General features: G+C 37.7%; 2 protein-coding genes and 1 long non-coding RNA gene across 4 annotated transcripts in view; 1 reads left to right on the top strand and 2 right to left on the bottom strand.

Annotated features, from left to right (window-relative positions):
* The first annotated feature begins 18 nt into the window (after positions 1–18).
* Positions 19–1,233, top strand: LOC135768425 (uncharacterized). Its single transcript, XR_010542171.2, has 2 exons — positions 19–563; positions 896–1,233. It is a non-coding gene; the product is annotated as an uncharacterized lncRNA (long non-coding RNA).
* Positions 1,234–4,805: 3,572 nt separating this feature from the next.
* On the bottom strand, positions 4,806–16,331 carry LOC135768977 (uncharacterized). The gene is made up of 2 exons (XM_065278337.2): positions 15,274–16,331; positions 4,806–11,106 (listed from the first exon to the last, which is right to left on the bottom strand). Exons 1-2 carry the CDS (start codon positions 15,359–15,361, stop codon positions 9,815–9,817), a joined length of 1,380 nt encoding a protein of 459 aa, XP_065134409.2. The 5' UTR covers positions 15,362–16,331; the 3' UTR covers positions 4,806–9,814.
* Positions 16,332–16,519: 188 nt separating this feature from the next.
* The window catches only part of LOC135768971 (uncharacterized), a 45,876-nt gene continuing 35,836 nt past the window's right edge, over positions 16,520–26,559 (bottom strand). For both annotated transcript variants that reach the window (XM_065278330.2, XM_065278331.2), the window contains exon 2: positions 16,520–22,155. In XM_065278330.2, the coding sequence (XP_065134402.1) occupies positions 20,459–22,155 (1,697 nt within the window). In that variant the 3' untranslated portion in view covers positions 16,520–20,458. The remainder of the gene's footprint in view (positions 22,156–26,559) is intronic.

Here is a 26,559-nt window from a genome sequence, read left to right as displayed (position 1 = left end):
TAGACATTTCATAAAAAGGAAGGAAATTCACAAATAAATAAAATGGGATTTGCAAATGAAAAAATATTTATAAATATATATTTTTATTTTATTTATATGTGAATGGCTTCCTGCGCATTTGTGGATCGCTTTCTGTGCATTTGTGAATCGCTGCACACAATTGTGGATCGCTTTCTGTGCATTTGTGAATTGCTGCACTCATTTGTGGATCGCGTTCTGTGCATTTGTGGATTTGAAACATTTCTAACATCAAGATGTGCACAAGAATCCACAAATAGGTGGACTCCGCCCACGTCTACTCCAGCCAATCAGACAACAAGCACACTGTGCTGACCAATCGTGGCACGATCTCCCTTCAACCAATCACAGAGTCTTTTCTAGAAACATTGTGCAAAAGACCCAGACGGAGGAGGACTTTTATTATGACAGCGAGTTTCGCTCACTCAAAGCAATGGCGGAAGAGCGCTAGTTTTGTACAAGTGTCTCGCTGTTTGAGGCATGAATCGTGTTGTTGGCGATACATACATGGAGAGTTACGCGGTGTGTTCATGTGCGTCATTAAAGTGAGTACAGTTAGATTTGCATGTTTTTTTTTTGGTTAAAATGTCCGTTATTAATAGCGCTAACATGTTATCAGCTAAACTGTGAATCTACTAACTTACGCTGTAACGTTATATAAATCACTTTCTTTTGCTGTTCATCAATGTGTTTATCCTGTAATATATTACATACGTTGTGTAAACACTGCTAATGGTGTAAAATGTGTCATTTGAGACACGTCTGTTTATTTTATTTTGATAACGTATGAGGGGAGAAGCTGTAGCTAATTTGTCAATGTTATGTATGTTTATTAGCATTAGTGTTACTTTGGGAATCCTGTTGTTATCTGTTGCAGGGAAACCACATCTCCACCTGCCTATGATCTGGCTAAGCTCTCAAATATAGCCAGGCACTCATGCATCTCCATTCACATGCCATGCAACCAAGCTCATAAATACAGCTCTGGCCTATCTCTCTTAAAGGAGCATACCCTCATCCTGTGCAGAGCTTCATTAAAGGACTTCTACCAATATTCACCATTACCTTCATCAACGACTGCTCTGCTATCCAAGTTGTGCCTCTCATTCAGAGTTCTGTGCGGTGTGTGCTACCCTTATAAATACTGAATGCTGGCTCTCTCCTATCTAATGTATGTTCTCTTGTGTGCCTAATAAACAGCTCAAGTTGCTTCAATGCTCTCTATTGTGTTCTGACAGACACCCTGGTACACTGCTATATTCATTCGTAACTAGCCCCCTACACTTCAGAGTAGTCTTCGCTACCATTATAGTTATGTAGTGACATTTGCTTACAGATAGTTTGTATCTAACGTGGTACATTTTATTATGACATGACAAAACAAATGTGTTTTACCTCGTCTCCTACTACAGAACTAATCATTTAATTACACATTATGCATTATGGTATCTTTTAAATGAACAAGAAATTTCTGTGGTGTCTACATCTTAATGTCAAGAAGGTTTAATATGTCAAAGCTGTTAGATAGTCTTACAGTGTTGTTTTTATTTTCCCTTCATGCTCTGAACAAGCTTATGCTCTTACTGTCATTAACAGTAAAATTCATAGAAGTAAGATGGATTTTTACACAAGTATGCAATCAAACAACTGGTATGTTATTTGTTTTTTATTGTGTGTGTTTTTTAGGAATGGGGTGCATTCAGCTGATGTAGATGTTTGCCTAAAAGGGATATGACAGACGCTACATATCATTTCATGTGATTTTTATATGTTTTACGACTTGCATCTTTACTTGACCAGGTGTTACAGATGATCAACAAAATGCCATCTGGAAGGTCCTGAGCGGGGAATTCTCTGAAGTAAAGGATGAATTTGTGTTCATATTTCAAGTTCAAGAGGATATTGAATTTTTTTTGTCATACTGTGTTAATGAACAAGGCCTGAAGGTCAATGCCATGTTTCTCAATCAGCAATTGCAGTAGACAGGAGTGAATGAATGAAATGTGTAATGAACTCATTTATTTATGAATCAATAATTTGAAGGAATAAATAAATAAGCTAATCCTTTGTGTAAGCTTAGATGCAGACATTTGTTAGAGTGTGCTGAAATAAGTATTACAGATTTATATAGAACACAATATCTTAAGTAAATTAAATGTAAACAAACACACACACACACATCTGTAATTTCTAAATGGGGTGTAAATTTAATTTTAAGTTAAGCAAAGCCAGATTTATTTATATAGTTTTTTTTTACAAAGTTGCATTGCTTCAAAGCAGCTTTACAAGAAAGAATAAAAACCAGGGAAATTACTTAATTAATATATATAGTATTATTCCAAACTATAGATTATAATCTAATAAAACAGTATTTTGTTCTTCAACTATTGATAATTTAGTCAAATAATATAAATAATCAGGAACAGACCAAACTATACAAGCCTTTCCAATTTCCACCTCACATTAAAATGGAACCTTAAAAGGATTAAAATTACCTGAGAACAGGAGTTTGATATTACATAAGGGATTAGCAAAATTGAAACCAAGACGTCTTTAAGATTGTAGCCGGATTATTTCAAGAAAGGCTATATGCTATATTAACAGAATTTACAAAATGCTAAACTTAGTTACTGTCAGCCAGGAAACAAACCAACACGGCAACAGAGGGAACCAAAAAGCCACGTGTGGAGTAAACTACTGCTAAAAACCGGTTTTAATCAGTTTAATTTGACAAATATTAACCTTGACATTTCTTACCACAAAGTGTATTAAGAGAATCCCTAGTAAAGAATTATTGACAACTGTCAACAGTGCCCGTTCCTCAATCGGAAGGCTGCAGCCTCCGGAGGTCGCATATGCAGGCTGCATAAGTCATCACGTCTGGTTAATTTAAGTTAACTGAGCATTATATCCGCAAATCATAAGCATTTTACAACAATTAAAGACTAACTAAGAATAATAGTCAACTTTATAATAGTTAATTTTCTAAAATAAGACAGTCTTGATGATGTATGAAGCCTAGAAAAGATTGCCTGATGAAATTCAACTGTTCCCGACCTAACAGTAAAACAAAATGAGATTGGTTGGAGGGAAATCTTGCCACGATTGGTCAGCACAGTGTGCTTGTTGTCTGATTGGCTGGAGTAGACGGTGGGCGGAGTCCACCTATTTGTGGATTCTTGTGCACCTCTTGACGTTAGAAATGTTTCAAATCCACAAATGCACAGAACGCGATCCACAAATGAGTGCAGCAATTCACAAATGCACAGAAAGCGATCCACAATTGTGTGCAGCGATTCACAAATGCACAGAAAGCGATCCACAAATGCGCAGGAAGCCATTCACATATGAATAAAATAAAAATATATATTTATAAATATTTTTTCATTTGCAAATCCCATTTTATTTATTTGTGAATTTCCTTCCTTTTTATGAAATGTCTAACATATATTTATGGTTCGCTTATTGTGCATTTGTGGATTTAAAAAATATTTATGAAACTCTCTATATTTATTTGTGGATCATAGTATATTTATTCAGAAATACGAAACAAATCTGACCCCATACACTACCGCCTCCTGCTGTACTGGAGTGTGGAGCACAGACGTGCAAGGAAATAATAAACACACAATTATCCCGTATAACCCGATTTCTTTAACAAAATTGATGATGGCTCTATACTTCTTCCATTGCCTTAAATTACATTCCAAAAAGCTTTGTATAGACTATTAAACGTTTTTATGCCCATTTTTCCATTTCCTGAATAAGTGATATTCTTTCATTTTCAAAATGTGTGGATGCAGTGATTTTGTTTTTGAACATTAAAAAATCTTTAACTGGATTTTTTTCCAAAATAATTTTTGCTGACTCTTTCATGAATAATAAACATACAGTTTTCCTATTTAAAGACTGTTACATGAGTAGTTACACGAATAAGTATGGTGGCACTTCATGTTGTACAAAAGTTTTGTGCTTTTAAAATGAATGGTTGTGTTTTATATCATATTTCATTTTGTAATAAATACATTAACCTCCTCTACACGGCGAAACCTGTACCGGGTTCAAAATACTTCTTATGACTTAATATAAAATATTCTTATAATCTTTAATGGTCTGTCATGGACCCCAGTAACACATATGAGATACGGTTTGAAAGCTTTGAATCTCTACTTTCTCCAGATATGCATCACTCTGAAATATATTTTACTGCTACACCATCTTTTATCGTAGGTCCTACTCTAAAAAATTAGTCCATTCACAGCATTTTCTTTGGTTGTGTGCATGAACAATCCCTTGCTATTATTATATGTGCAACACAAAACAAAGTACTTTTATATTAAAAATGTATTTTCACTGTCTGCAGTCTGCTAGAGTACGCACAACCAGAGTTATCCACTTTCAAAGACAGTGTTTACAACATAAAAATAGAAAATTTGGTGTTTCATCATATGAAAAACAACATAAATAACAATATTTGTCACAAACAGCAGCATTTTATGTAACATCAAAGGGTTTTTGTAAAATTATATAAAGATATTGCATTTATTCCACTGTATGCGGTTATGGGGACACTTAAAATATTTTTAGCGGAAATTGAATACAAAAAGGGTATTATTCCTCCCTTCAGTTAGAATAGAATAACATTTGCATAGATTTTGATAGAGAAAAAATTCCCTTTTCCCTGGAAGCTGACATTTGCTGGAATCAAACAAAACTGTCTGCAAATCTGCAGACTTTAGAAAAAACATCAAAAAGTGCATTTTTTGTGTGTTTATTTTTTTGTTTATTTTTTTTGTGACTGACAACACATACAACCATGTTTGGCACTTTCAACAGTGTTTTATGTAATTTCAAAGGGTTTCCTGTAAAAATTTCCTGCTTCTCTTCTTCCCTTCATTGCAAAGACTCTTGAACGTGTGGTGTTTGACCAGCTCTACTCTTTCTTCACACAAAATAACCTCCTGGATAGCAATCAGTCTGGTTTCAAAAGCGGTCACTCCACTGAGACTGCGCTGCTCTCAGTCAATGAAGCCCTAAGGCAGGCAAGGGCAGCCTCCAAATCATCTGTGCTGATCTTACTTTTGACACGGTCAATCACCACATCCTCCTGTCGACCCTTAAGGGCTATCCGTAGCCTGTGCGTAGCTCTGCGTAGCCTGACGCGCACCTCACAAAATTTCTAACAGCGCGTCGGCTCTACGCGGCCCGCAAGCTCTGTGATTGGTCCACCAGAACCCCTCCCGTCAGGTAAAAAAAACTGCGTCATAGGTATTTCCGTTTGAGACGGTGAAAACAAAGATGAGTCAAGTTGAGGAGTGATTTAACTCAAACTGCAACATAAGTCGCTGTTTATTTACTTCCATCATTGCTGGTCTTCTCAAATTATACACAACAAGTTGCTATTTCTTCTTCGTTTGTGGGTTAACTTGCTTAGCTTCTTCTTCTGTGACGACTTCTGCTTCTACTGTGGTTACACGCGTGATTACTGCCAACCAGCGGTTTCGCGTGTTTGCACGTCGACGCGGACGGCGACGCACAAGTATAAATGAAAGCCGACGCGGAACGTACGCCGTCGCTGCTACGCCGTAGGACCTACGCACGACTATAAATCGCCCTTTATGGCTATGGGTGTCTCTGACACAGCGCTTCTATGGTTCAAGTCGTACCTCTCAGGTAGGTCATTCAGGGTATCCTGGAGAGGTGACGTCTCAGAAACTCAACGTCTCGATACCGGGGATTCCTCAAGGCTCCGTGCTTGAACCACTGCTGTTTTAGATATGCATGACATCCCTGGGTTCTGTCATTCGACAACATGGATTTTCCTACCACTGCTGTGCAGATGACACTCAACTTTACTTGTTGTTCCACCCTGATGACCCCACGATTTCTGCCTGCATCTCAGCATGCCTGAGGGACATCTCACTCTGGATGAATGATCACATCTCCAGCTTAACCTTGCAAAGACAGAACTGCTTGTCATATCTTATGAACCAAAGATTCAGCACAACCTTTCCATTCAGCTAGGTTCCTCGACCATCACGCCTTCCAGGACGGCCAAAAACCCGGGAGTGGTCATTGATGATCAGCTTAGCTTCACGGCCCATGTTGCCAGCACCGCTCTCTCTTGTAGATTCATCCTCTACAATAATAGGAAAATTAGACCTTTTCTAGATGAGTACGCCACCCAGGTCCTAGTCCAAGCTTTTGTCCCATCTAGGCTGGACTACTGCATTGTACTACTGGCTGGACTTTCAGCCTGCACAACCAAACCCCTACAGATGATTCAGAATGCAGCGGCAAGAGTGGTCTTCAATGAGCCAAAGAGGGCGCACGTCACTCCTCTTTGTCAAGTTACACCGGCTCCCTATAGCAGCTCACATCAAATTAAAAGCTCTGCTCCTGGCCTTTAAAACCACCACTGGGTCAGTACCCCCTTACTTTCCCTTGCTTATACAGCCTTATGTACCCTCTCAATCGCTGTTCTTTGTCACCGAACGATGGCTTAAAGTTTATTCATCTATATTCTCGACAAATGGCTAAATTTTATGACACAGAGAGTAAATATTTTGCAGGTTTTAAGCTCCTTTGGCATTAACGTGAATTGCATTCTGGAAAACTTGTCCACACAAGTCACCTCCTGATGCATCCTAGATAAAATGAGCGGATCAAGAACACATCCTGAGATGTTATGTGAACTTGACTTGATGGGAACTTGGAATTGGAGCAGTACTTGGGCCAAGAATGATGACGTTTCACAAGTCCACAAAAACACAAACAAGAACACATATTGAGAAACAGCCTGAATCTTTTTTGCCATACACAGTTTTGGCTTTTGTGTGCATGTAGACTTTAGTAAGGATCCTCCAGACAGTTTTATTAATAAGACCTCAGCTGATTTCTAAAAGTTGTTCTCATATCCACACTGTTGACACATAAATGGTTTTTATTGAGTGTGAAATCTTGTGTGGTTAAGGTTTGGTTTTGTCCTGAAACTCTTTCCACACTGTTGACACACGTATGGTCTCTCTTCAGTGTGAATTTTCACATGTGCATTAAGGTAACCTTTCACTGTAAAGCTCTTTCTACAGTAATGACAAATGATCTGGTAAAAGTCTGGTAAATTATGGTACACACACCAAACACAATAGAGCTAAAGCCCACTAAAATTCAACCTACAGACTAATAACATGGCAAGAAATGCAACCTCTTTTCATTTTTATTCTTTAATTCACTTTTAATTCAGATTCACAGCACAAACCTGGCATGCACTGGGTTGACACAACTTATCAAAAGGTGATTTTGGAGGATCAGGTCTCAAGAAATACAGCTCATTTCTAGCCTGGGTTTCCCCATGCTGCCTTGTGCGCAAATTTATTCACGCTGCAAGTCTAGCATGGAAACTCTGGCCCTTTTTTGCCCCTGAAATAGGGAACCAATCACAGAACGGGGGCGCTACCGGACCTGATTGCGACCACTTTAGTCAATGCTTATACAGCCTCGCGGTGGACTTCCCAGAAGCAGCTCTTTAAGATACGTGTCTATATTTGACGCGCACTGCATCCAAATCGCAGTTCAAATACAACATTATAGTAAAAAATGAACATGCCGCATACAGCACCCGGAAACAGACATACTATTCTAGCCGCAGCTTTTTCCTGTGTGGATGCTGGCCGCGCGGTCAAAAATAAAAATAACAGTCTAATTTTGAAATGCATTGTTGTAACCCACGTACAATATTACCAAAATGTTACTAGTAATGCGTTATATTACTGCATTACAGCAAAAACTAATATATTACTGTAATATTATATTTTGTTATGCATTACTCCCAACACTGGTGAACTGATATGTGTTTCTTAAGAGTGTCTTCACTTGTATAACTCCTTTCACACTGAAGATATATGTAAGGTTTCTCTCCAGTGTGTTTTCTCATGTGAGCCTCAAGTCCACGTTTATCTCGGAAACTCTTTTCACTCTAGCTAAGTTTTAATCCACTTGTCAATCGAATTATCTGAAGTTTGGTAAAAAAAACTTATGCGAATAAAGCGGGTGAAAGTGTGTTTCCATCCAACGGCTTTAAAGGTAATAAAAACCTGTACGTAATGACGTCACATGCTGGTTTGCGATAAAATTCGTATATCGAATTGATTTGAGACATTTGAAGGTGTTTCCATTCATTTTCGCACTGAATCGCACAATATTCAAGCAAACATTTGCGAACAAAGTTTTGCTAGACAAAATGGATTGCGCCATACCACAAGTTATAAGTGCTTATGTGCCAGCTGAGCTGATAGCGAGATATCAAGCTATAATAATAAGAAAATGACTTTAACATCAATTGCTATGATGATGCAGATGCATGTAAATGCCAGACGACAACGGAGGCATTAACGTGAAATGATAGTCCGGATCAATGCAACGTAAATGAGAACGAAAAATATATTTCCTGAGCTGTTAATATTGGAAGCCAATGAAACTACGAGGGTTCTTTGGCCGAGGATCCATCTCATCAAGGTCGAATTTGCTTTTATTTTCCCTCCGGCACCGTTGCGAGATAACTCTCTTTTTTGAAACACGTATCACTGTTTGAGCGCCTTACATTTACTCCGGAGGACGTCCCACGTCTTGTCATAACCATGGTTGGAAATTTCCTTCGGGAGTTCCTAATAAATTATGGCATTTCTTAGATTTTTGCTATCTAAAATAGAGCTGTAATCGGACCTTAAAAGTTAGGCCTGAAATGACCGGAGCCCGACAGAATGCAGCCAGAACCCGAAAGCACATTTAGATTGACAGCTTTTTAAAAGCCCGAACCCATTTACAGCCAGACATTATTTAAATGTGCGCACGCAAACAGCTTTTATCAAGAATGAGTAATTTACACAGGTTTTAACATTATTTTTTCATGACTAACTGGGCTACACGTCATTTGGAAGTTGAAACAAAGAAAAAAAATAAGTCATCTGTATTCTGTAACATTGTAACATCTCGTTCTAAATAGCCATATGCAATACATTATAAATAGGCCGAAATGCCAATAAAAACAATTATTTCTTAACGAATTAAATTAAGATAATACATTCTGAATAAGATGGTTATTTGGGAATAACAAAATTAAGATAAAGGTTCCGTGGGATTTGCTTCGCCACTTTCTTTAATGCCAACATTAGTCTATATCATCTGTCTAAATTATGTATTTAGTTATACATTAAAAAACCTTTACTCGCCAAGATTAGGCTACATTTTTGTTGAGAAAATTATTAAATCCACTGTAAATGGCTTCAGCGTGGTCCTGCGCTTACTGATAGGGCATCCAAGCAGCATTGAACTTGACCGCTCATTTACCGTGCAAAGGCAGAGCACGAGCCCGTGTAAAATGTTAGAAATGAAGCCCGAATCCAAAGATCTTCAGCTCTAAAATAGCCATAATTGTCTCTGGTAAATTAAATTTAAAATGCATCTGGTCTCATCGTTTGTCTACTTACATCTGACTTTGTTGACACACGCCATGTGTGCCACCAGAGCGGACCTAAAACTTTTTCTTTTGTTTTGTGTGTGGGTTGCATCCATAAAATGACGTAAACCTTAATCGCAAATCATTATTTATTCGGAAAATAACGTTTCCATCATCATTTATCGCATAAGCCATACATCGATCAAGATAAAATCTGATGAGATCGAACGTATTTCTTTTGAGTCGATATTCATGAAATTCAATCGAATTTTACTGTTTCCATAAGGCATTTTTCATTCGATATCACTTAATTCGGATAAAAAAATGTGGATGGAAACATGGCTACTGAGAGCATATGTAAGGTTTCTCTCTAGTGTGACTTCTCATGTGAATCTCAAGTCTCGTTTTATCTCTGAAACTTTTTTCACACTGAAGACACGCGTGAGGTTTCTTTTCACTGTGAGTTATCATGTGTCTCTTAAGGTTACGCTTCATACTGAAACTCTTTCCACACTGAAAACACACGTGAGGTTTCTCTCCTTTGTGAATTTTCATGTGTATTGTAAGGTTACTTTTACCTCTGAAACATTTTTCACACTCATGGCATGTGTAAGGTTTCTCTCCAGTGTGAATTCTTGCATGAATCTTAAGGTTTCCTTCCACAGAGAAACTCGTTCCACACTGTTGACAAATGTAAGGTTTCTCTCCAGTGTGATTTATCAAATGTGTCTTAAGTTTACCTGCAGTTATAAAACTCTTTCCACAGTGCTGGCACGGATGTGGTTTCTCTCTGGTGTGAATCCACATGTGTCCTTTAAGGTTAGGTTTTGTTCTGAAACTCTTTCCACACTGTTGACAAGTGTAAGGTTTCTCGCCGGTGTGATTTCTCAAATGTGTCTTAAGTTTACCTGCAGTTATAAAACTCTTTTCACAGTGATGGCACGGATGTGGTTTTTCTCTGATGTGAATCCACATGTGTGCTTTAAGGTTAGGTTTTGTTCTGAAACTCTTTCCACATAGTTGACAAGTGTAAGGTTTCTCTCCGCTGTGAATCCTCAAATGTTTTTTAAGGTCACCTGCAGTTTTAAAACTCTTTCCACACTCATGGCATGCGTGTGGTTTCTCTCCAGTGTGAATTCTTGAGTGGTCCTTAAGTTTACCTTTATCTCTGAAACTCTTTCCACACAGATGACACGTGAATGGTTTTTCTTCAGTGTGAATCCTCATGTGTGCTTTAAGGTTATGTTTTGTTCTGAAACTCTTTTCACACAGATGACATGTGTAAGGTTTCTCTCCAGTGTGAACTCTAATGTGTATCTTAAGTTGACTTTTATCTGGGAAACTCTTTTCACAATGTTGGCATGCATATGACATTTCCCCCCTGTGAGTTTTCCTGTGCCGGTTAAGACTCGATTGAGAGGATAAACTCTTTCCACACTGTTGACATGTGAAAGGTTTCTCCTCACTGTGAGTCCTCTTGTGATCTTCAGGGCGTTCATCTTCACTGAAACTATTTTCACACTTTATGTCTTCTGTCTTCAGAGTTTCTTTCTGTGAAACATTATGGTTTATTTTTACAATCTGATGTTTCTCATCCACTTCAGCTTGACTCTCCTCTTTCACTTCCATCATATCTAAAATGAAGACAGTAAATAGTTCATATTGATAAACCAGAATGACAAAACACATTTGAGATTGTCATGTATCCATGTTATTTTTATTGTGAAGTACATTATGTCATTTCTATTGTCAATTTCTGCTCTTGTAGTTTAACTCTTGTGCTGTGTACAAAACCCTTTAACACTTCTGGTGTTTCAAACATCTCAAATATTAGATTCTATCTTTTTGCCAACTTGTTTTCATTTAGTTAGGACTGGTTTTGTATTTCTGTTTTGAACTTATAAATCTGAGCTTATGCACCTAAATGTTTTGTGAAAATAGCATTATCTGTGAAATTTTTGGCAATATTAAAATGACCATGACCAAATCACCATGAGTGGTGTAAGGCCATTTTTAGGGGGGCTTTAATTGTTTTCTTTCATGTTCTATGAAACCTGTAAATTAACCTTAGGTCACCCCATTTAATTCCAGCTAGTATGTGAATCTCCAGAAATGAACGGTTTTCTAGAGTGATTTGTCATAAAATGTGATCTGATCCTCATCTAGGTCACAACAATAGACAAACACAATGTGCACAAGCTGACAACACACAAATAATTATTGGTCCTTGTGTATTTTTTGTAAACCTCCATTAAACATTCCCAGTGCTAAAGGAAAATCTAAGTAAACCCTTGGATTTAATAGCTTGTCGATCCACTTTTAGTATTTCTGAATCAGACCTGCACATTTTGTTTTTCTTAAGCCAGCCTGCCTGTGTTGGATTTACTTTAATTCTTTAGGTCATTGTCCTGCTGCATCAACCAACTTCTACTGAGCCTCAACTGACGGACAGCCACCCTGACATTATCCTGTAGGATATTTTGTTAAACTTGGGAATTAATTTTCCCCTTGATAATGGCAAGTGGTCCAGGCCCTGAGGCAGCTAACCATGTCCAAATCATGATGTTCCCTCCACCATACTTTACTGTTGGGATGATGTTTTGATGTTAGTAAGCTGTGCCCTTGTGTGCCATAGTATTTTCCCCAAACAATTTAACTTTTTTTTCGTCAGTCCATAAAGTATTTTCCCAGTATCACTTTTGCAAACATCAGGCTCACAACAATGTTTTTTTGGGATAGCAGCAGCTTCCTCCGTGGTGTTCTGCCATAGACACCGTGCCTGTTCAAATACTTGCGTATGGTAGACTCATGAACAGAGATGTGTGCCAGTTCCAATGATGTCTTCAAGCCTTTAGCTGTTACTCGTGGGTTTCTTCTCTACTTCATTGAGTATTCTGCATTGTGTGCTTTAAGCTGGGTACACACCACAAGATAATTAGGGCTGGGCAAAAAAATCGATTTTTCGATTAATCGTTTTTTAAAACGTGGTCGATTAAAAATCGATTCTCAAAGAGCAGAATCGATTTTTTTTTTCACATTTATTTCCACAAAAATTGAACGGAGGAATGGAAGCATTTTAGATTTCGCAAGCAAGACGTGTTGTGGCTTTAAATTTCTTTTTATTAATTACCCACTTGTAAACTGCTGTTTACTGTTCTTTTTTATTAATATAGTATGTGTATTAAATCTATATTCATTGAGTTGAATCGAGAATCGAGTATAAAAACCTACCTGAGAACCGGAATCGAAAATTTAATCGAGAATCGGAATCGAATCGGTTTGATAGCTTGTGAATCGAAATCGAATCGATCTGGAACATCTGAATCGATACCCAGCCCTAAAGATAATCAGGCTGAATTTGGGCCAATTTCCCCCCTCACAACAATCCTAGGTAAAGGGCCGATAGACCTCGTGGTTGCACCAATTTTCTTAGATTTTCCTGTGGTGCATGGTGTGTTCAGAGTGTCTGAATCTGCTGGGAAGCACGACGGGGCCACATCGTAGATCGCAAATCGTAGAATATTTACAATCAAAAATCTTGTTGTGTGGGGGAAACCCCCGAAGACAAACGCACACACGCTGTAAACACCTGTCTATCAGCTAGAATTCTGCCCCTCAAAGACCTGTTAGTCTGCCTTTAAAATGTCCACCTCCACTCCATTTATTATCCTAAATTAGATGCACCTGTTTGAGGTTGTTAGCTGCATAAAGACACCTGTCCACCTCATACAATCTGTAAGAATCCAACTACTAACATGGCTAAGACCAAAAAGCTGTCCAAAGACACTACAGACAAAATTGTACACGTCCACAAGGCTGGAAAAGGCTGTGATGAAATTGCCAAGCAGCTTGGTGAAAAAGGTCCACTGTTGGGAGCAATCATTAGAAAATGGAAGAAGCTAAACATGACTGTCAATCTCCCTCAGACTGGGGCTCCATGCAAGATCTCATCTCGTGGGGTCTCAATGATCAGGTGATAAGAAAGGTGAGAAATCAGCCCAGAACTACATGGGAGGAGCTGGTCAATGACCTGAAAAGAGCTGGGACCACCGTTTCCAAGGTTACTGTTGGTAATACACTAAGACGTCATGGTTTGAAATCATGCATGGCATGGAAGGTTCCCCTGCTTAACCAGCACATGTCCAGGCCCGTCTTAAGTTTGCCAATGACCATTTGGATGATCCAGAGGAGTCATGGGAGAAAGTCATGTGGTCAGATGAGACCAAAATATAACTTTTTGGTCATAATTCCACTAAATGTGTTTGGAGGAAGAAGAATGATGAGTACCATCCCAAGAACACCATCCCTACTGTGAAGCATGGGGGTGGTAGCATCATGCTTTGGGGGTGTTTTTGTGCACATGGGACAGGGTGACTGTACTGTATTAACATGCCAACAACCTGACTGATCTAGAGAAGATCTGTGTGGAGGAGTGGGCCAAAATCCCTCCTGCAGTGTGTGCAAACCTAGTGAAAAACTACAGGAAACGTTTGACCTCTGTAATTGCAAACAAAGGCTACTGTACCAAATATTGACATTGACTTTCTCAGTTGTTCAAATACTTATTTGCAGCTGTATTATACAAATAAATAGTTTTAAAAAATCATACATTGTGATTTCTGGATTTTTTTAAGATTATGTCTCTCACAGTGGACATGCACCTACGATGACAATTTTAGACCCCTCCATGATTTCTAAGTGGGAGAACTTGCAAAATAGCAGGGTGTTCAAAATACTTATTTTCCTCACTGTATCTTGACTGTGCACCCACTTCTAGGAAGGGTAGCTACAGTATTAAACTGTCTCCATTACTAGAGAATTTGTCTAACTGTCGACTGAAGAATGTCCAAACATTTTAAGATTGTGTTGTATCCCTTTTCAGCCTTTTGGAGTGCAACAACTCTTGATCAGATATCTTTAGAGAGCTCCTTCTCGCGGGGCATAGTTTATAAGAGCCGATGCTTCTTAAGGACAGCAATCTTAAAATGTTTAAGTGTCTTTTTATCAAATCAAAGTATCACTAAACTACACATTTGAACTCCTTTTATTTCATTAAAGTAATTAGTCTATGGGTTCACTTACATTTTCCTCCAGCAATGTGAATATTTAATGGGTGTTTTTAAAAAAGACACAAAAATTTAAATTATTTGTGTGTTGTCAGCTTATGCACATTGTGTTTGTCTTTTGTTGTGATCTAGATGAGGATAAGATCACATTTTGTGTCAAACAGTGTTGAAAACCAGTTCATTTCTAGGAGTTCACATACTGTACATTTTCTTGCCACTGTATATGGTCCTGACCTTACACTGTATTCAATATGGCACAAAGTCATTATCAAATCTGAGACATTAAATTTACTTATTTAAGAACAAACCAAAATGACATTAACTTTGTGTGAACTCATGTAAATGATGCATGCATCTAATGCATTTACTGAACGTATGCACATGAATGACAATAGCCTATTTCATGTGCCTTGTTAATGGGTGCTTTGCATTTAAAACAGACAGTGCTTGTTTGGACATCTTTTGGGGCACACAATGTGCATCTCTTTATTTTCTCTCTACTGTCTGAGATATTAAAAGACCCTGGTTATAAGCTTTTTTCTGTAGGCCGGTCATTTATGACCATGTTTGGATAAAACTCTTTACCTGATGATTCAATCTAATTCTACTGAATCTATTATACATGCAGAAAGTTATCATCTCATGGATTTTAGTTTATTTTCCCCTCATGTTTCTCAATGATTTTATGATTATTCCGCAACCATCAATAATAAAGATTGAAAAATAGCCACCAACCTATTTGTTCCTCAGTATCTTCATCCTTTATTCTGCATGGTTGTGGATCTGTCATCTTCTCAAGCTCCTCTTTCACCAGCATCAACATTATGTCATGAAGATTTCAGTTGTCACACATGGAGTGATTTCTCTGTGTGTTTGACTCCAGCATTTATTGGTGGATTATTGTAGGAGGAGCTTCACTGAAGGTCTCAATCACTTTCACTCTATGGGCGTGAACTAGAAATGAAAGAAGAGGCATTAAAACATTTAATGTCAATAAAAAAATTCACCATCTGTTTCAGACTTTTTAACGTTTTAGTTAAGTTTAGTTCATGACAGATAATGGGTTTGTTTTTTAACGTTAACGTTCATGTTATGCTAAGATTGACTGTTATGTTATAGGAGTGTAATGATTCACTTGCTTTCTCACGCATTAATTACAGATCTGAATCTATGATTGTTACAATCTTTAAATATGGTCCCAAATCCTGTACACCACAACTAGTTTCCTCCTGGACTCACAGCACCGAGAACCCACAACACCTCTCTCCAGAATCAGAACAACTGAGGCACATTTGGTTTTCGAACACCACATCTTTATCTACACTCCCTGACAAAAGTCTTGTCCCTTGTGTACAAATTAACCTGAAGTGCTGCTAAAATATATTTCTATTCAAGATTTTGCTTACAAGAAATGGCTAATTTTTATACCAATAGCTTTTGTGATAATGTTTCAGTGCAAAACGAAACTGTCAAAAAGTATTCCAATATTCACAGCTTGGTAAAGCCAATTGAGTCAATTTTTGCAAAGACATGTTGTCACCTTGTCATATGAGCTTCATCTGTGACTGATAATCAATTGGGTCTCAGGTGTGTATAAAAAGAACCCCAGTACACTAGACCTTCACATCAACTGCAACTAGACCTCTGCAAACATGCCTAAGATTCACCCTGAGACTAAAGTTTTGATTATCAAGAGATTGAAGACCAAATCCACTGCTGATATGGCAGAGACCCTCAATGTGTCTCAGCATCAAGTACAGATGATAAAAAAAGATTTGAAGAGACTGGAGACGTTTTTGATGAGCCCAGGTGTTTCTTTAAACCAGATGTCTTAAAATTTTATTGGAAAGAAAATATTGCTTCAATTTTGCAATTGTTATTTTTGGTTTACGTGTAAAAATCAGGGCTGTCAAAATCATAGCGTTAATAAATGGTCAGTCTAACTGCAGTAAACATATAGGGATGGTTTCCCGGACAAGGACTATCTTAAGCCAGCACTAGACTTTAGTTTAATTAGGAAAATATATCTAGTCAACCAACCTGCCTTACTAAAAACATCACGTGTGTGCATTTTTAGGCAAAACAAAAGGCACTGATGTATTTTAAGATATGTCAGTGCAAGTTGTTTTTATATTGGACAGCTCTTACATTTATTTTAGTCTAGGACTAGTTTAATCCCTTACTCCCCCTGCTGCCCAATGTTGAGGTTAATGTCACTCTGACCAACTATTAATTTAAGCAAAATTTTCTTTGCATACATTTGACTAAATTGTACTAGTAACGACTAATAAGAGCCTTTTAAATGCTGTTCTAAATATTATATTCCAAAGTTACTGTTTTCCAAGTACATGTCATGTCACATAAAAGTATATTTAATATTTACGATCAGAAATCCTGATGTGTGGGAACCCCTAGGACAAACGTGAGCATGCTCTTGAAATTATCACGTGAAATTAAACAATATCCAATCAGAAAGCGAGATGATGGAAGACGGAAGCAGTCATGGAGCAGCACAAAGTGAAGTTAATGTGAACAGCCGTCTCCACGACTTTACCCAAACCCTTTTCTTTTTTACCCTTGAATTTTCTGTGAAAATCATTCCAAACACTATCATTGAAATTTCTTCCTGCATATCATCCGCCATGCTTATTCTGAAGTCTCACAAGATTTTGCGAGATTTCCTGTATTCACAGTCTTTGACACGACATGAACCATAACCCCACAGCAAACGGAACTCAACTGCTGCTCCAAAACTGTAAACCAATCCAAACCGTGCCATTGGTGTATCGTTACACCCCTAGTGTTTATTGCTGCATGATTATAATGCTGGAGGATTACGCCAATGGCTTGTGTTTATTGGACGGGTGCATATAGCTTACGAACAAATATTTGGATGCCAGTTGCGGTCAGCTTTTTATGTTGTGATCTGCACTGACAATTTATGATTAAAAATGTGCGCGTGTGGGTGGGATATGAGGCTGATTCACTTACAGTATGCACATTTACAGGTGATTTGTGAGAGTGAATATGTGTTTCAGGCAACACATGCATAAACTGATTAGCTTTAATTACAAAATGAAATATGATATTAAACACAACAATGTTTTTAAAGTACAAAACGTTTTTAAAACAAAGTAAACAAGAAAAAAAACCTAGTTAAAGTACAAAGGCAGTGATTCAGAGTTAAGATTCTAAAGAAAATATATGTGATTTAAGTTATGAAACTTAACTTTAACATCAGTTAAAACGATAACAACAAATAACAGACTTCATATGAATAAGAAAGAGAAATAAACCGAGGGGACAAAAAATGCCAGTTAGATATATCCAAAAAGAATATTTCATGTTTGACCATCAGACACTGAAGGGCAGAAAGAGCAATATTTTTAATATTTTGCAGGTCTTAAGCTCCACTGCCGTTGACGCAAAATGCATTCTGAGAAACTTGGCTTTAATAAGTCACCTTCAGAAAAATGAGCGGATCAACATCCTGAGATGTTTTGTGAACTTGGCTTGATGTGAACTTGGAATTGGAACAGTACTTGGGCCACGACTGATGACGTTTCACAAGTCCACAAGAACAAAAGTACAGACAAGAAAGCATATTGAGAAACGGCCTGAATCTTTTTTTGGGTTTTGTGCACATGTAGACTTTTAGTAAGGATCCTCCAGACAGTTTTATTAATAAGATCTCAGCTGATTTATAAACTTTGTTGCCATATCCACACTGTTGACACATGAATGGTTTCTATGGAGTGTGGATTCTTGCGTGTTTTTTAAGGTTAGCTTTTGATTTGAAACTCTTTTTACACTCATGGCATGTGAACGGTTTCTCTTTAGTGTGAGTGATCAAATGTACATTAAGGTTTGGTTTTGTCCTGAAACTCTTTCCACAATGTTGACACACGTATGGTCTCTTTCCAGTGTGAATTCTTAGGTGTTCATTAAGGTTACGTTTCATTGTAAAATCCTTTCCACACTGATGACAAATGAACGGTTTCTCTCTGGTGTGAGTTATCATGTGTCTCTTAAGAGTGTCTTCACTTGTAAAACTCTTTTCGCACTGAAGACATGTGTGAGGTTTCTCTCCAGTGAAAGGTTTCTCAGACCTCATGTGCATCTCAAGTTGAGTTGAACTCTTGTCACAATCAGGCATGAAAACGGGTCAGGGGTGAAAAAGGTGAGAAGGGCGCTCGAGGGGCGATGTGGCCTCTGATGGGGCCGTGAGGTGGGAGGACCCCCCCAGAATAAATATTATGGGCTCATTAGGGAACATGCTGTAACTTAACTTATTTATTCTTCAGGCATGTGAATGGCCAAGGACAAAAAAAGAAGGAAGGAACTCAACATCCCTCCACGTGCGCAGAAACAAAATTCCCACCATAACATACATGACCATTATTTCAATTATTTAATTCTGACGGACAATTTAGATTTAAAATGTAAACATTTGACTAATAACAGAAACCATATTTAATTAAATGGGTTGATAAATGTGGAAAGCTGTAACAAGTAGAATTCCCTTACCATTTTACATCTGCAATAATTTTATTTTGCCATAATCTGACCATCAGTCACAAGGCCATACAATTTTAAGTTGGTTTTGCAATAGGGTGGACCTGAAGGCCTACATCTAATTTAAAATGACTTAATTTTACAATATAGTACTGGTTAAAAGAATGACATTATGGTTTTTGAGTCATGGGTTGAATAATTTTCAGATAAGCAAAATAAAATAAAATAAGAACAAATCAAGACATTACAAGCATATAAAATAGAAAAGAACAAAGTTACAAATAAAGTAAGATCTAACAGTATTGATTAGGTAGAAAAACAGTATCAAATTAACATAACACTGTTTTCATATAAATTAAATATAATTAATCTTTTTAAAGCTATAAAAGTGATTTTCCTTTTGTCTTTTGTAGTTTGATTAACATTATGACTCAAACATATGCATTTCTTATGAGACGAACTGTCCCTTTAACAACGGAGAAGCTCTATACACTGACACATGATCAACTTCTCACTTATAATAAACGACCGTTTTTATGAGAATACTTGCAGAGACTGTGGTATTACAATAAAGTTTGTGCGTATATCTCCTGTCAAGCCCAAAAAAATATGCGTTTGCGTGATTTTTGAGTTTGTGCGCGTATGCGCACTGAAAACTTTAGCATCTTTGTCGCTCAAATAGTCTAAAATCGCTTAAATGTAACTGTAAACGGTAAACTTTCTTATGAACTGTATTAGTAACAGTATGTTCTTATTACAGCATTTCATGCAATATTTAGCAGTTTCACCATATTTACATTTAAGTACTTACAGCCGTAGTCTAGACAAGTAGACCAATGTGTCTTACAAGCGAGGAGTACGTCCATAATTCGTTCCAATCCATTCCAACAAAAATCTTTTAGGTCACTTTGCAGTGTCAGTCTGTGTAGATGTGTTGTTTTAATTGATTGACGCATTAGAATTCTACAATGATAGTTTTACAGCGTTTTGTGTTGACTTTACGTGCCGAAGGCAGTCGCTCTACACAGCTTCAACACGCTTGTATGACGTAGAACACAGAAATGCGGATGACATCACAGTAGCGCGAGAGCCGTTCGAAAGCAGACTTTCTAATGGCTTTTCGATTTACTCTCGTGATACTTTGATGTCACCTGCCTGCCTGTCGGTTTTTGCAGCGCAGCATGAACTCAAACAAATCTAATGTCTGTGATACATGTTTGGATGACGGCGAAGGGCGCGTCTTCAAACAACGCGCGCATACCCCCCCTCCCCCCCAAAAAATGTTTTCTCATCGAATCTACATGATTCACGTCACGTGGGTCACCTTTTTTGGATTCAAAACGGCGAGTTTCGCCGAAAGGTGAGGGATTTTCATGCCTGCACAATTATGGCATGCGTATGGCTTTTACCCACTGTGAGCTTTCATGTGCCGGATAAGGACCGATTGAAAGGTGAAACTCTTTCCACACTCTTGGCACACAAATGGTTTCTCTCCAGTGTGAATTCTTGCATGTATCTTAAGGCTACTTTCAATAGAGAAACTCTTTCCACACTGATGGCATGTGAACGGTTTCTCTCCAGTGTGAATTGTCATGTGTCTCTGAAGAACACCTTTACTTGTGAAACTCCTTTCACACTGAAAACATATGAAAGGTTTCTCTCCAGTGTGAATTCTCATGTGAGTCTCAAGTCCACGTTTATCTATGAAACTCTTTTCACACTGAAGACACACGTGAGGTTTCTCTCCTTTGTGAATTTTCATGTGTGTTATAAGGCTACTCTTACATCTGAAACTCTTTTTACACTCATGGCATGTGAACGGTTTCTCTTTAGTGTGAGTGATCAAATGTACATTAAGGTTTGGTTTTGTCCTGAAACTCTTTCCACAATGTTGACACACGTATGGTCTCTTTCCAGTGTGAATCGTTAGGTGTACATTAAGGTAACATTTTTTTGCAAAACTCTTTCCACACTGATGGCACACGTATGGTTTCTCTCCGGTGTGAATTCTTAGATGTTCATTAAGGTTACGTTTCATTGTAAAACCCTTTCCACACTGATGACAAATGAACGGTTTCTCTCCGGTGTGAGTTATCATGGGTCTCTTAAGAGTGTCTTCACTTGTAAAACTCTTTTCGCACTGAAGACATGCGTAAGGTTTCTCTCGAGTGTAAGGTTTCTCAGACCTCATGTGCATCTCAAGTTGAGTTGAACTCTTGTCACAATGATGGCATTCGTGTGGCTTTTCCCCACTATGAACTTTCATGTGCCGGATAAGGACCGATTGAAAGGTGAAACTCTTTCCACACTCTTGGCACACAAATGGTTTCTCTCCAGTGTGAATTCTTGCATGTATCTTAAGGCTACTTTCAATAGAGAAACTCTTTCCACACTGATGGCATGTGAACGGTTTCTCTCCAGTGTGAATTGTCATGTGTCTCTGAAGAACACCTTTACTTGTGAAACTCTTTTCACACTGAAAACATATGAAAGGTTTCTCCCCAGTGTGAATTCTCATGTGAGTCTCAAGTCCACGTTTATCTATGAAACTCTTTCCACACTGAAAACACACGTGAGGTTTCTCTCCTTTGTGAATTTTCATGTGTGTTATAAGGCTACTCTTATATCTGAAACTCTTTTTACACCCATGGCATGTGAACGGTTTCTCTCCAGTGTGAATTCTTTCATGTATCTTAAGGTTACTTTCAATAGAGAAACTCTTTTCACACTGATCACAAGTGTAAGGTTTCTCTCCAGTGTGAGACCTCATGTGTATCGTAAGGTTAACTGCAGTTGGAAAACTCTTTTCACATTGATGGCACACGTGTCGTTTCTTCTCACTGTGAGTCCTCATGTGTTCTTTAAGGTTAACTTTTGTTCTGAAACTCTTTCCACACTGTTGACATGTAAAAGGTTTCTCTTCACTGTGAGTCCTCTTGTGATCTGCAGGGCGTTCATCTTCACTGAAACTATTTTCACACTTTATGTCTTCTGTCTTCAGACTTTCTTTCTTTGAAACATTATGGTTTATTTTTTCAATCTGATGTTTCTCATCCACTTCATTCAGTTCAAGTAGATGATCCGTGTTTATTCCCATCATATCTAAAATGAAGACAGTAAATAGTTCAGATGTATTCTTTATTTATAAACCAGAATGACAAAACACATTTGAGATTGTCATGTATCCATGTTATTTTTAATGTGAAGTACATAATGTCATTTCTATTGTCAATTTCTGCTCTTGTAGTTTAACTCTTGTGGAGCTTAGATCGGGCCCAACAAATCAAGCCCGACCCTACCCGAGCCCAAGCACATTGTGTCCGAGCCCAGCCCGGCCTGACACGTTCACTGTAATTATAAAGCCCGAGCCCGATTTAAACCCGACCATATATATATATTAATATATTAATAAGTGAGCAAAAACTGGTCACTCAATATTAAATCATTTTAATAATGATAATTAAAGTTTTAATTGTATTAAATTTAACAAGCACAACATTCAGCATTCAATCAAATATTCTTATAGATTAATTATTATTAATAATGTTATTTCAACATAATGTGTGTGAGCAACAAGCAAGATTTGCATTTGTAAATGCGGTGACAGCGTGTGTTGCGAGTTTGAAATAGTGTAATGTAGGGCTGCAGCTATCGATTCTTTTTGTAACCGATTAATCTAGCACTGAATCGATCGATTAATCGAGTAATCGGATAAAAATTTTGTTTTTAAACAACCAAAACAAATAATGCATAAGGAAAATGACGTGGCTGTAAAGTGTTCAAGCATTTGGCTTTTATTTCTAAAAAAAACAGAGGTATTGGCATTTGGCTGCAAAAAATAAGCCTATTTATTTACATTTTTACCCATTTAGTGTTTGTAAGTGCCAGGGTCAACAATTAAGCACTTTAATTTATTAATATGCACAACAGGTTTCATGCTGCAATCTAGCCCTGACATCAAAGTAAATATCTGGTTTATGTACATTTCTACACCTGCGGCATTTACCATTAGGCTACTAACATATAATATATAATTTCTGGGGTGAGCCTATTTGCTATGGTAACAACCTGTGTGTGTGCGCGCACGTGTACCTGTGTTTGTGTGCATGCGTTCTGTGTGTGAGGAAGAGTGACACCCCAGTCAGACGTTCAGTTGCTTCATTGCATACTGGTACGGCAGAAATACATACATTCATTTTCAATAGAACACTGCATTTCGTTTGCGTCACTTGCATTGCGGTGCATTTTAGGTTAAGAATCGGTTCAAAAAATAACAACATCACGTCCCGCTGTATACAGTGAATGCATGCAGCTGAAATTATTGTTGCGTGGCTACATAAAAGTTTAAGCATATGTGATGCATTGCGCGATCGGTCTGACTCGCGTGAGAAAGAGAAAAGGGTGCGTGTGTGTGTGTGAAGGAGTTCTTTAAGCTATACTCTCTTGCAATTGAACGTGAATACGTTTACTACTTAAAAACATCAAAGCTAAACATCATATCTAGTCAAACCGCATAACGACATCGCTGCAAATACAGTATGGGATTAAAATCAGCGAAAGCTGCGTTACCTTGTTTCAGAGATGCTTGGTAAAACAGCAGTGGATGTTTTCGGTTCAGATGCTGAATGTAATGTAATGATAATGTAATGATCCCAAACTTGAGACATTCTCTCTCTGCAGTTTATGGACATATTTACTCTCCGCCATCGCGCCAACTAAATTCAAAATGTATCATGCGCTATGATGTGCTTCCTGAATACGTGAATACGTTTACTACTTAAAAACATCAAAGCTAAACATCATATCTAGTCAAACCGCATAACGACATCGCTACAAATACAGTATGGGATTAAAATCAGCGAAAGCTACGTTACCTTGTTTCATCGACGCTTGGTGAAACAGCAGTGGATGTTTTCGGTTCAGATGCTGAATGTAATGTAATGATCCCAAACTTTAGACATTCTCTCACTGCCGTTTATGGACATATTTACTCTCCGCCATCGCGCAAACTATATTCAAAATGTATCACGTGCTATGATGTGCTTCCTGAATATTGAACAACGGTCCGTGTGAATCAGATCTCGGCGCGTGTAGTGCGCATCATTGGAATTTAAGAGGCTTCGAGGCAGAATTTTTGCCTTGAGTAACTTTTTGAATCGAGTTAATTGCCTACTACAAGCTCTATTTTTGTACAAATTGCAGAACATTAATTTATTTCTGAATTTTGCACATGTTGAAATACATTTGTCTGTGAATAGTAAAACATATCTATAACATTTATCAAGTTCATAATTGTGCGTGCATTTAATATTATCTTGATGAATAAGACGACAAGAAAAAAGCATGTAAACTGCGTTGTTTGTTTAATAAGAAACAACTGAATGGATCGTAAATGGATTGAAATTTCGAATAAAGAAACACAAAAATAAAATAAACCGGTAACAATGATGAACATAGAAAATAATGGCCTAATATTATAGGCCTACTACTTTAATAAAATTAAACAATGTTTTAGAACATATAATACTTTATAATATAATTTTAAACAAAATAAATATTTCTAAAGCCCATTATAAAACGTAGGCATATAGTGCATATAGCCTCCTGCCTGTGTATAAGCCTGTAGATTAAGAGAAATTGATTAGGCCTAGTGAGGCTGCCTGCATATCTTTAATAATTATATAATGCCATATTCATCACAAAGCTATAGCTACTTACATGGTTCTACATGTTGTCATGCAAGAACAAAATTGTGTCGACAGTTTCTGGTTTCAGAGCGGCCCTCCTCTGCTCTATCGTTTTGCGCTTAAGCGAATAGTGCAGCACGCACAGCAGGTGTGATGCGTCACGTGTTTGAGACTGCAAGTGAACGAGATGCTGCGCATGACACGTGACGTGCCCGACCCGGCCCGAGGATGTGGCTGGAAATTGGGTCGAGTCTGGGCTCGGGCAGAGAATCTAAGCTCTAAACTCTTGTGCTGTGTTCAAAACCCTATAACACTTCTGGTGTTTCCAATATCACCAAACATTAGATTTTATCTTTTTGTCAACTTGTTTTCTTTCAGTTAGGACTGGTTTTGTATTTCTGTTTTGACGTAATTAATTATAGGCCTAATTAATCTGAGCTTATGCACCTCAATATTTTAGTGAAAACAGCATTATCTTGTGAATAATTTTGGTAATCTTAAAGCTGCGGTCGGCAACTCTGGAGGATTGAGCTGATTTCAAATGTTTACAATTTGTATGCCCCTCCCTCACTACCACCAAGCAACCTCCCTTCGAGCTCGTCCTCGTCAGTGCGTGTGCACCAGTATTATTGTGAATGCATACTTAGCAAGAATACTTAGATTTCTTACATAACACTCAGAAATGCAATCAATGGTTGATAAAGCACAATTACAGGGGTTAAAGCAAAAAAAAAATTCTGAGCCTGAACATTTTTGGGGGGGAAGACACGTTGTTGAAAACATTGTTGAAACTAACTAGTAATGCCATTGCCATTAGCACCTGACAGGCTCAAACTACAGATTATGATGGGCTATTTGAAAAAACAATATTAAGGTTACTAACTAAAATATGGCGCAAACTAAAAACTTTTTGTTAATATTTTGTCATCTTTTACTATATGCCACAAAGTAAACCATGATCAGACTGAACTTTTCACTTTGTGCATTTAAAGGTAAATATATCAATGTGGTGCACTTTCAGAGTAAAAATAAGTGACATAGATTGAGGAATTTTATGTTCTTAAAAATCTTTGGTTACATGCATGGTAATAATAGGGCACACAAATGAGATTCACCATTGGTCAGAACATGTTTAATGTTTAATAATTAGTTTTGGCATGTAATACAGATTTATTACTGAAAACCAAGCAACCTTTGCACCCTAAATTTGTTTGTCATTATATTATTCTGTAATCGCATGCGTTAAAGCGCACACGCAAACCAGACTCACGAACCATCAGCGAATGCGTCTGTTCGTCAAGATGATATCGGATCTGGTTCACGTGGATGCGTTAACACATGCGATTACATAATATTATAATGCAAGCAAAATCTCGTAGATTCCTCCACATTTCAAATGCCGGTCCGATATTGATCCTAGTTTTATTACGGTCACAGTTGCTTTCTATCTTTGTTTCTTTCTTTTCATTGGCTGCTTTCCTAGCTCTGGTGGTTGTCTAGTCCAGTAATAAAACAAGTGCTCATAGCACGTTAAGATAAATGGAAAAGCTGTGCTAAAACAATAACAACACAAAATACACAAAATATGAAAAAAAGCAAGAAATAGTTTCATGACAACAAATACTGCTGGTTTGATCTCATTTTTGCCCATCAAACAGAAACAACAAAGCCAGGGATGAAGCCCAGATCAGGCGGTGGTCTATGGGGAAGGTGAACAATGACCTCCGTTGGTGCATCTGGGTCTGAATCTTTCTAAGCAAATGTTCAAATACAGATGTGGCCTTTAAAAATGCGCGTCTCTGAGAGCAGAATGCCGCGG

This window comes from Paramisgurnus dabryanus, chromosome 3, assembly GCF_030506205.2.
Source record: "Paramisgurnus dabryanus chromosome 3, PD_genome_1.1, whole genome shotgun sequence".
NCBI classification, from domain to species: domain Eukaryota; kingdom Metazoa; phylum Chordata; class Actinopteri; order Cypriniformes; family Cobitidae; genus Paramisgurnus; species Paramisgurnus dabryanus.
Note: the sequence above shows the minus strand (reverse complement) of the source record. Positions and strands in the feature narration are given on the sequence as shown.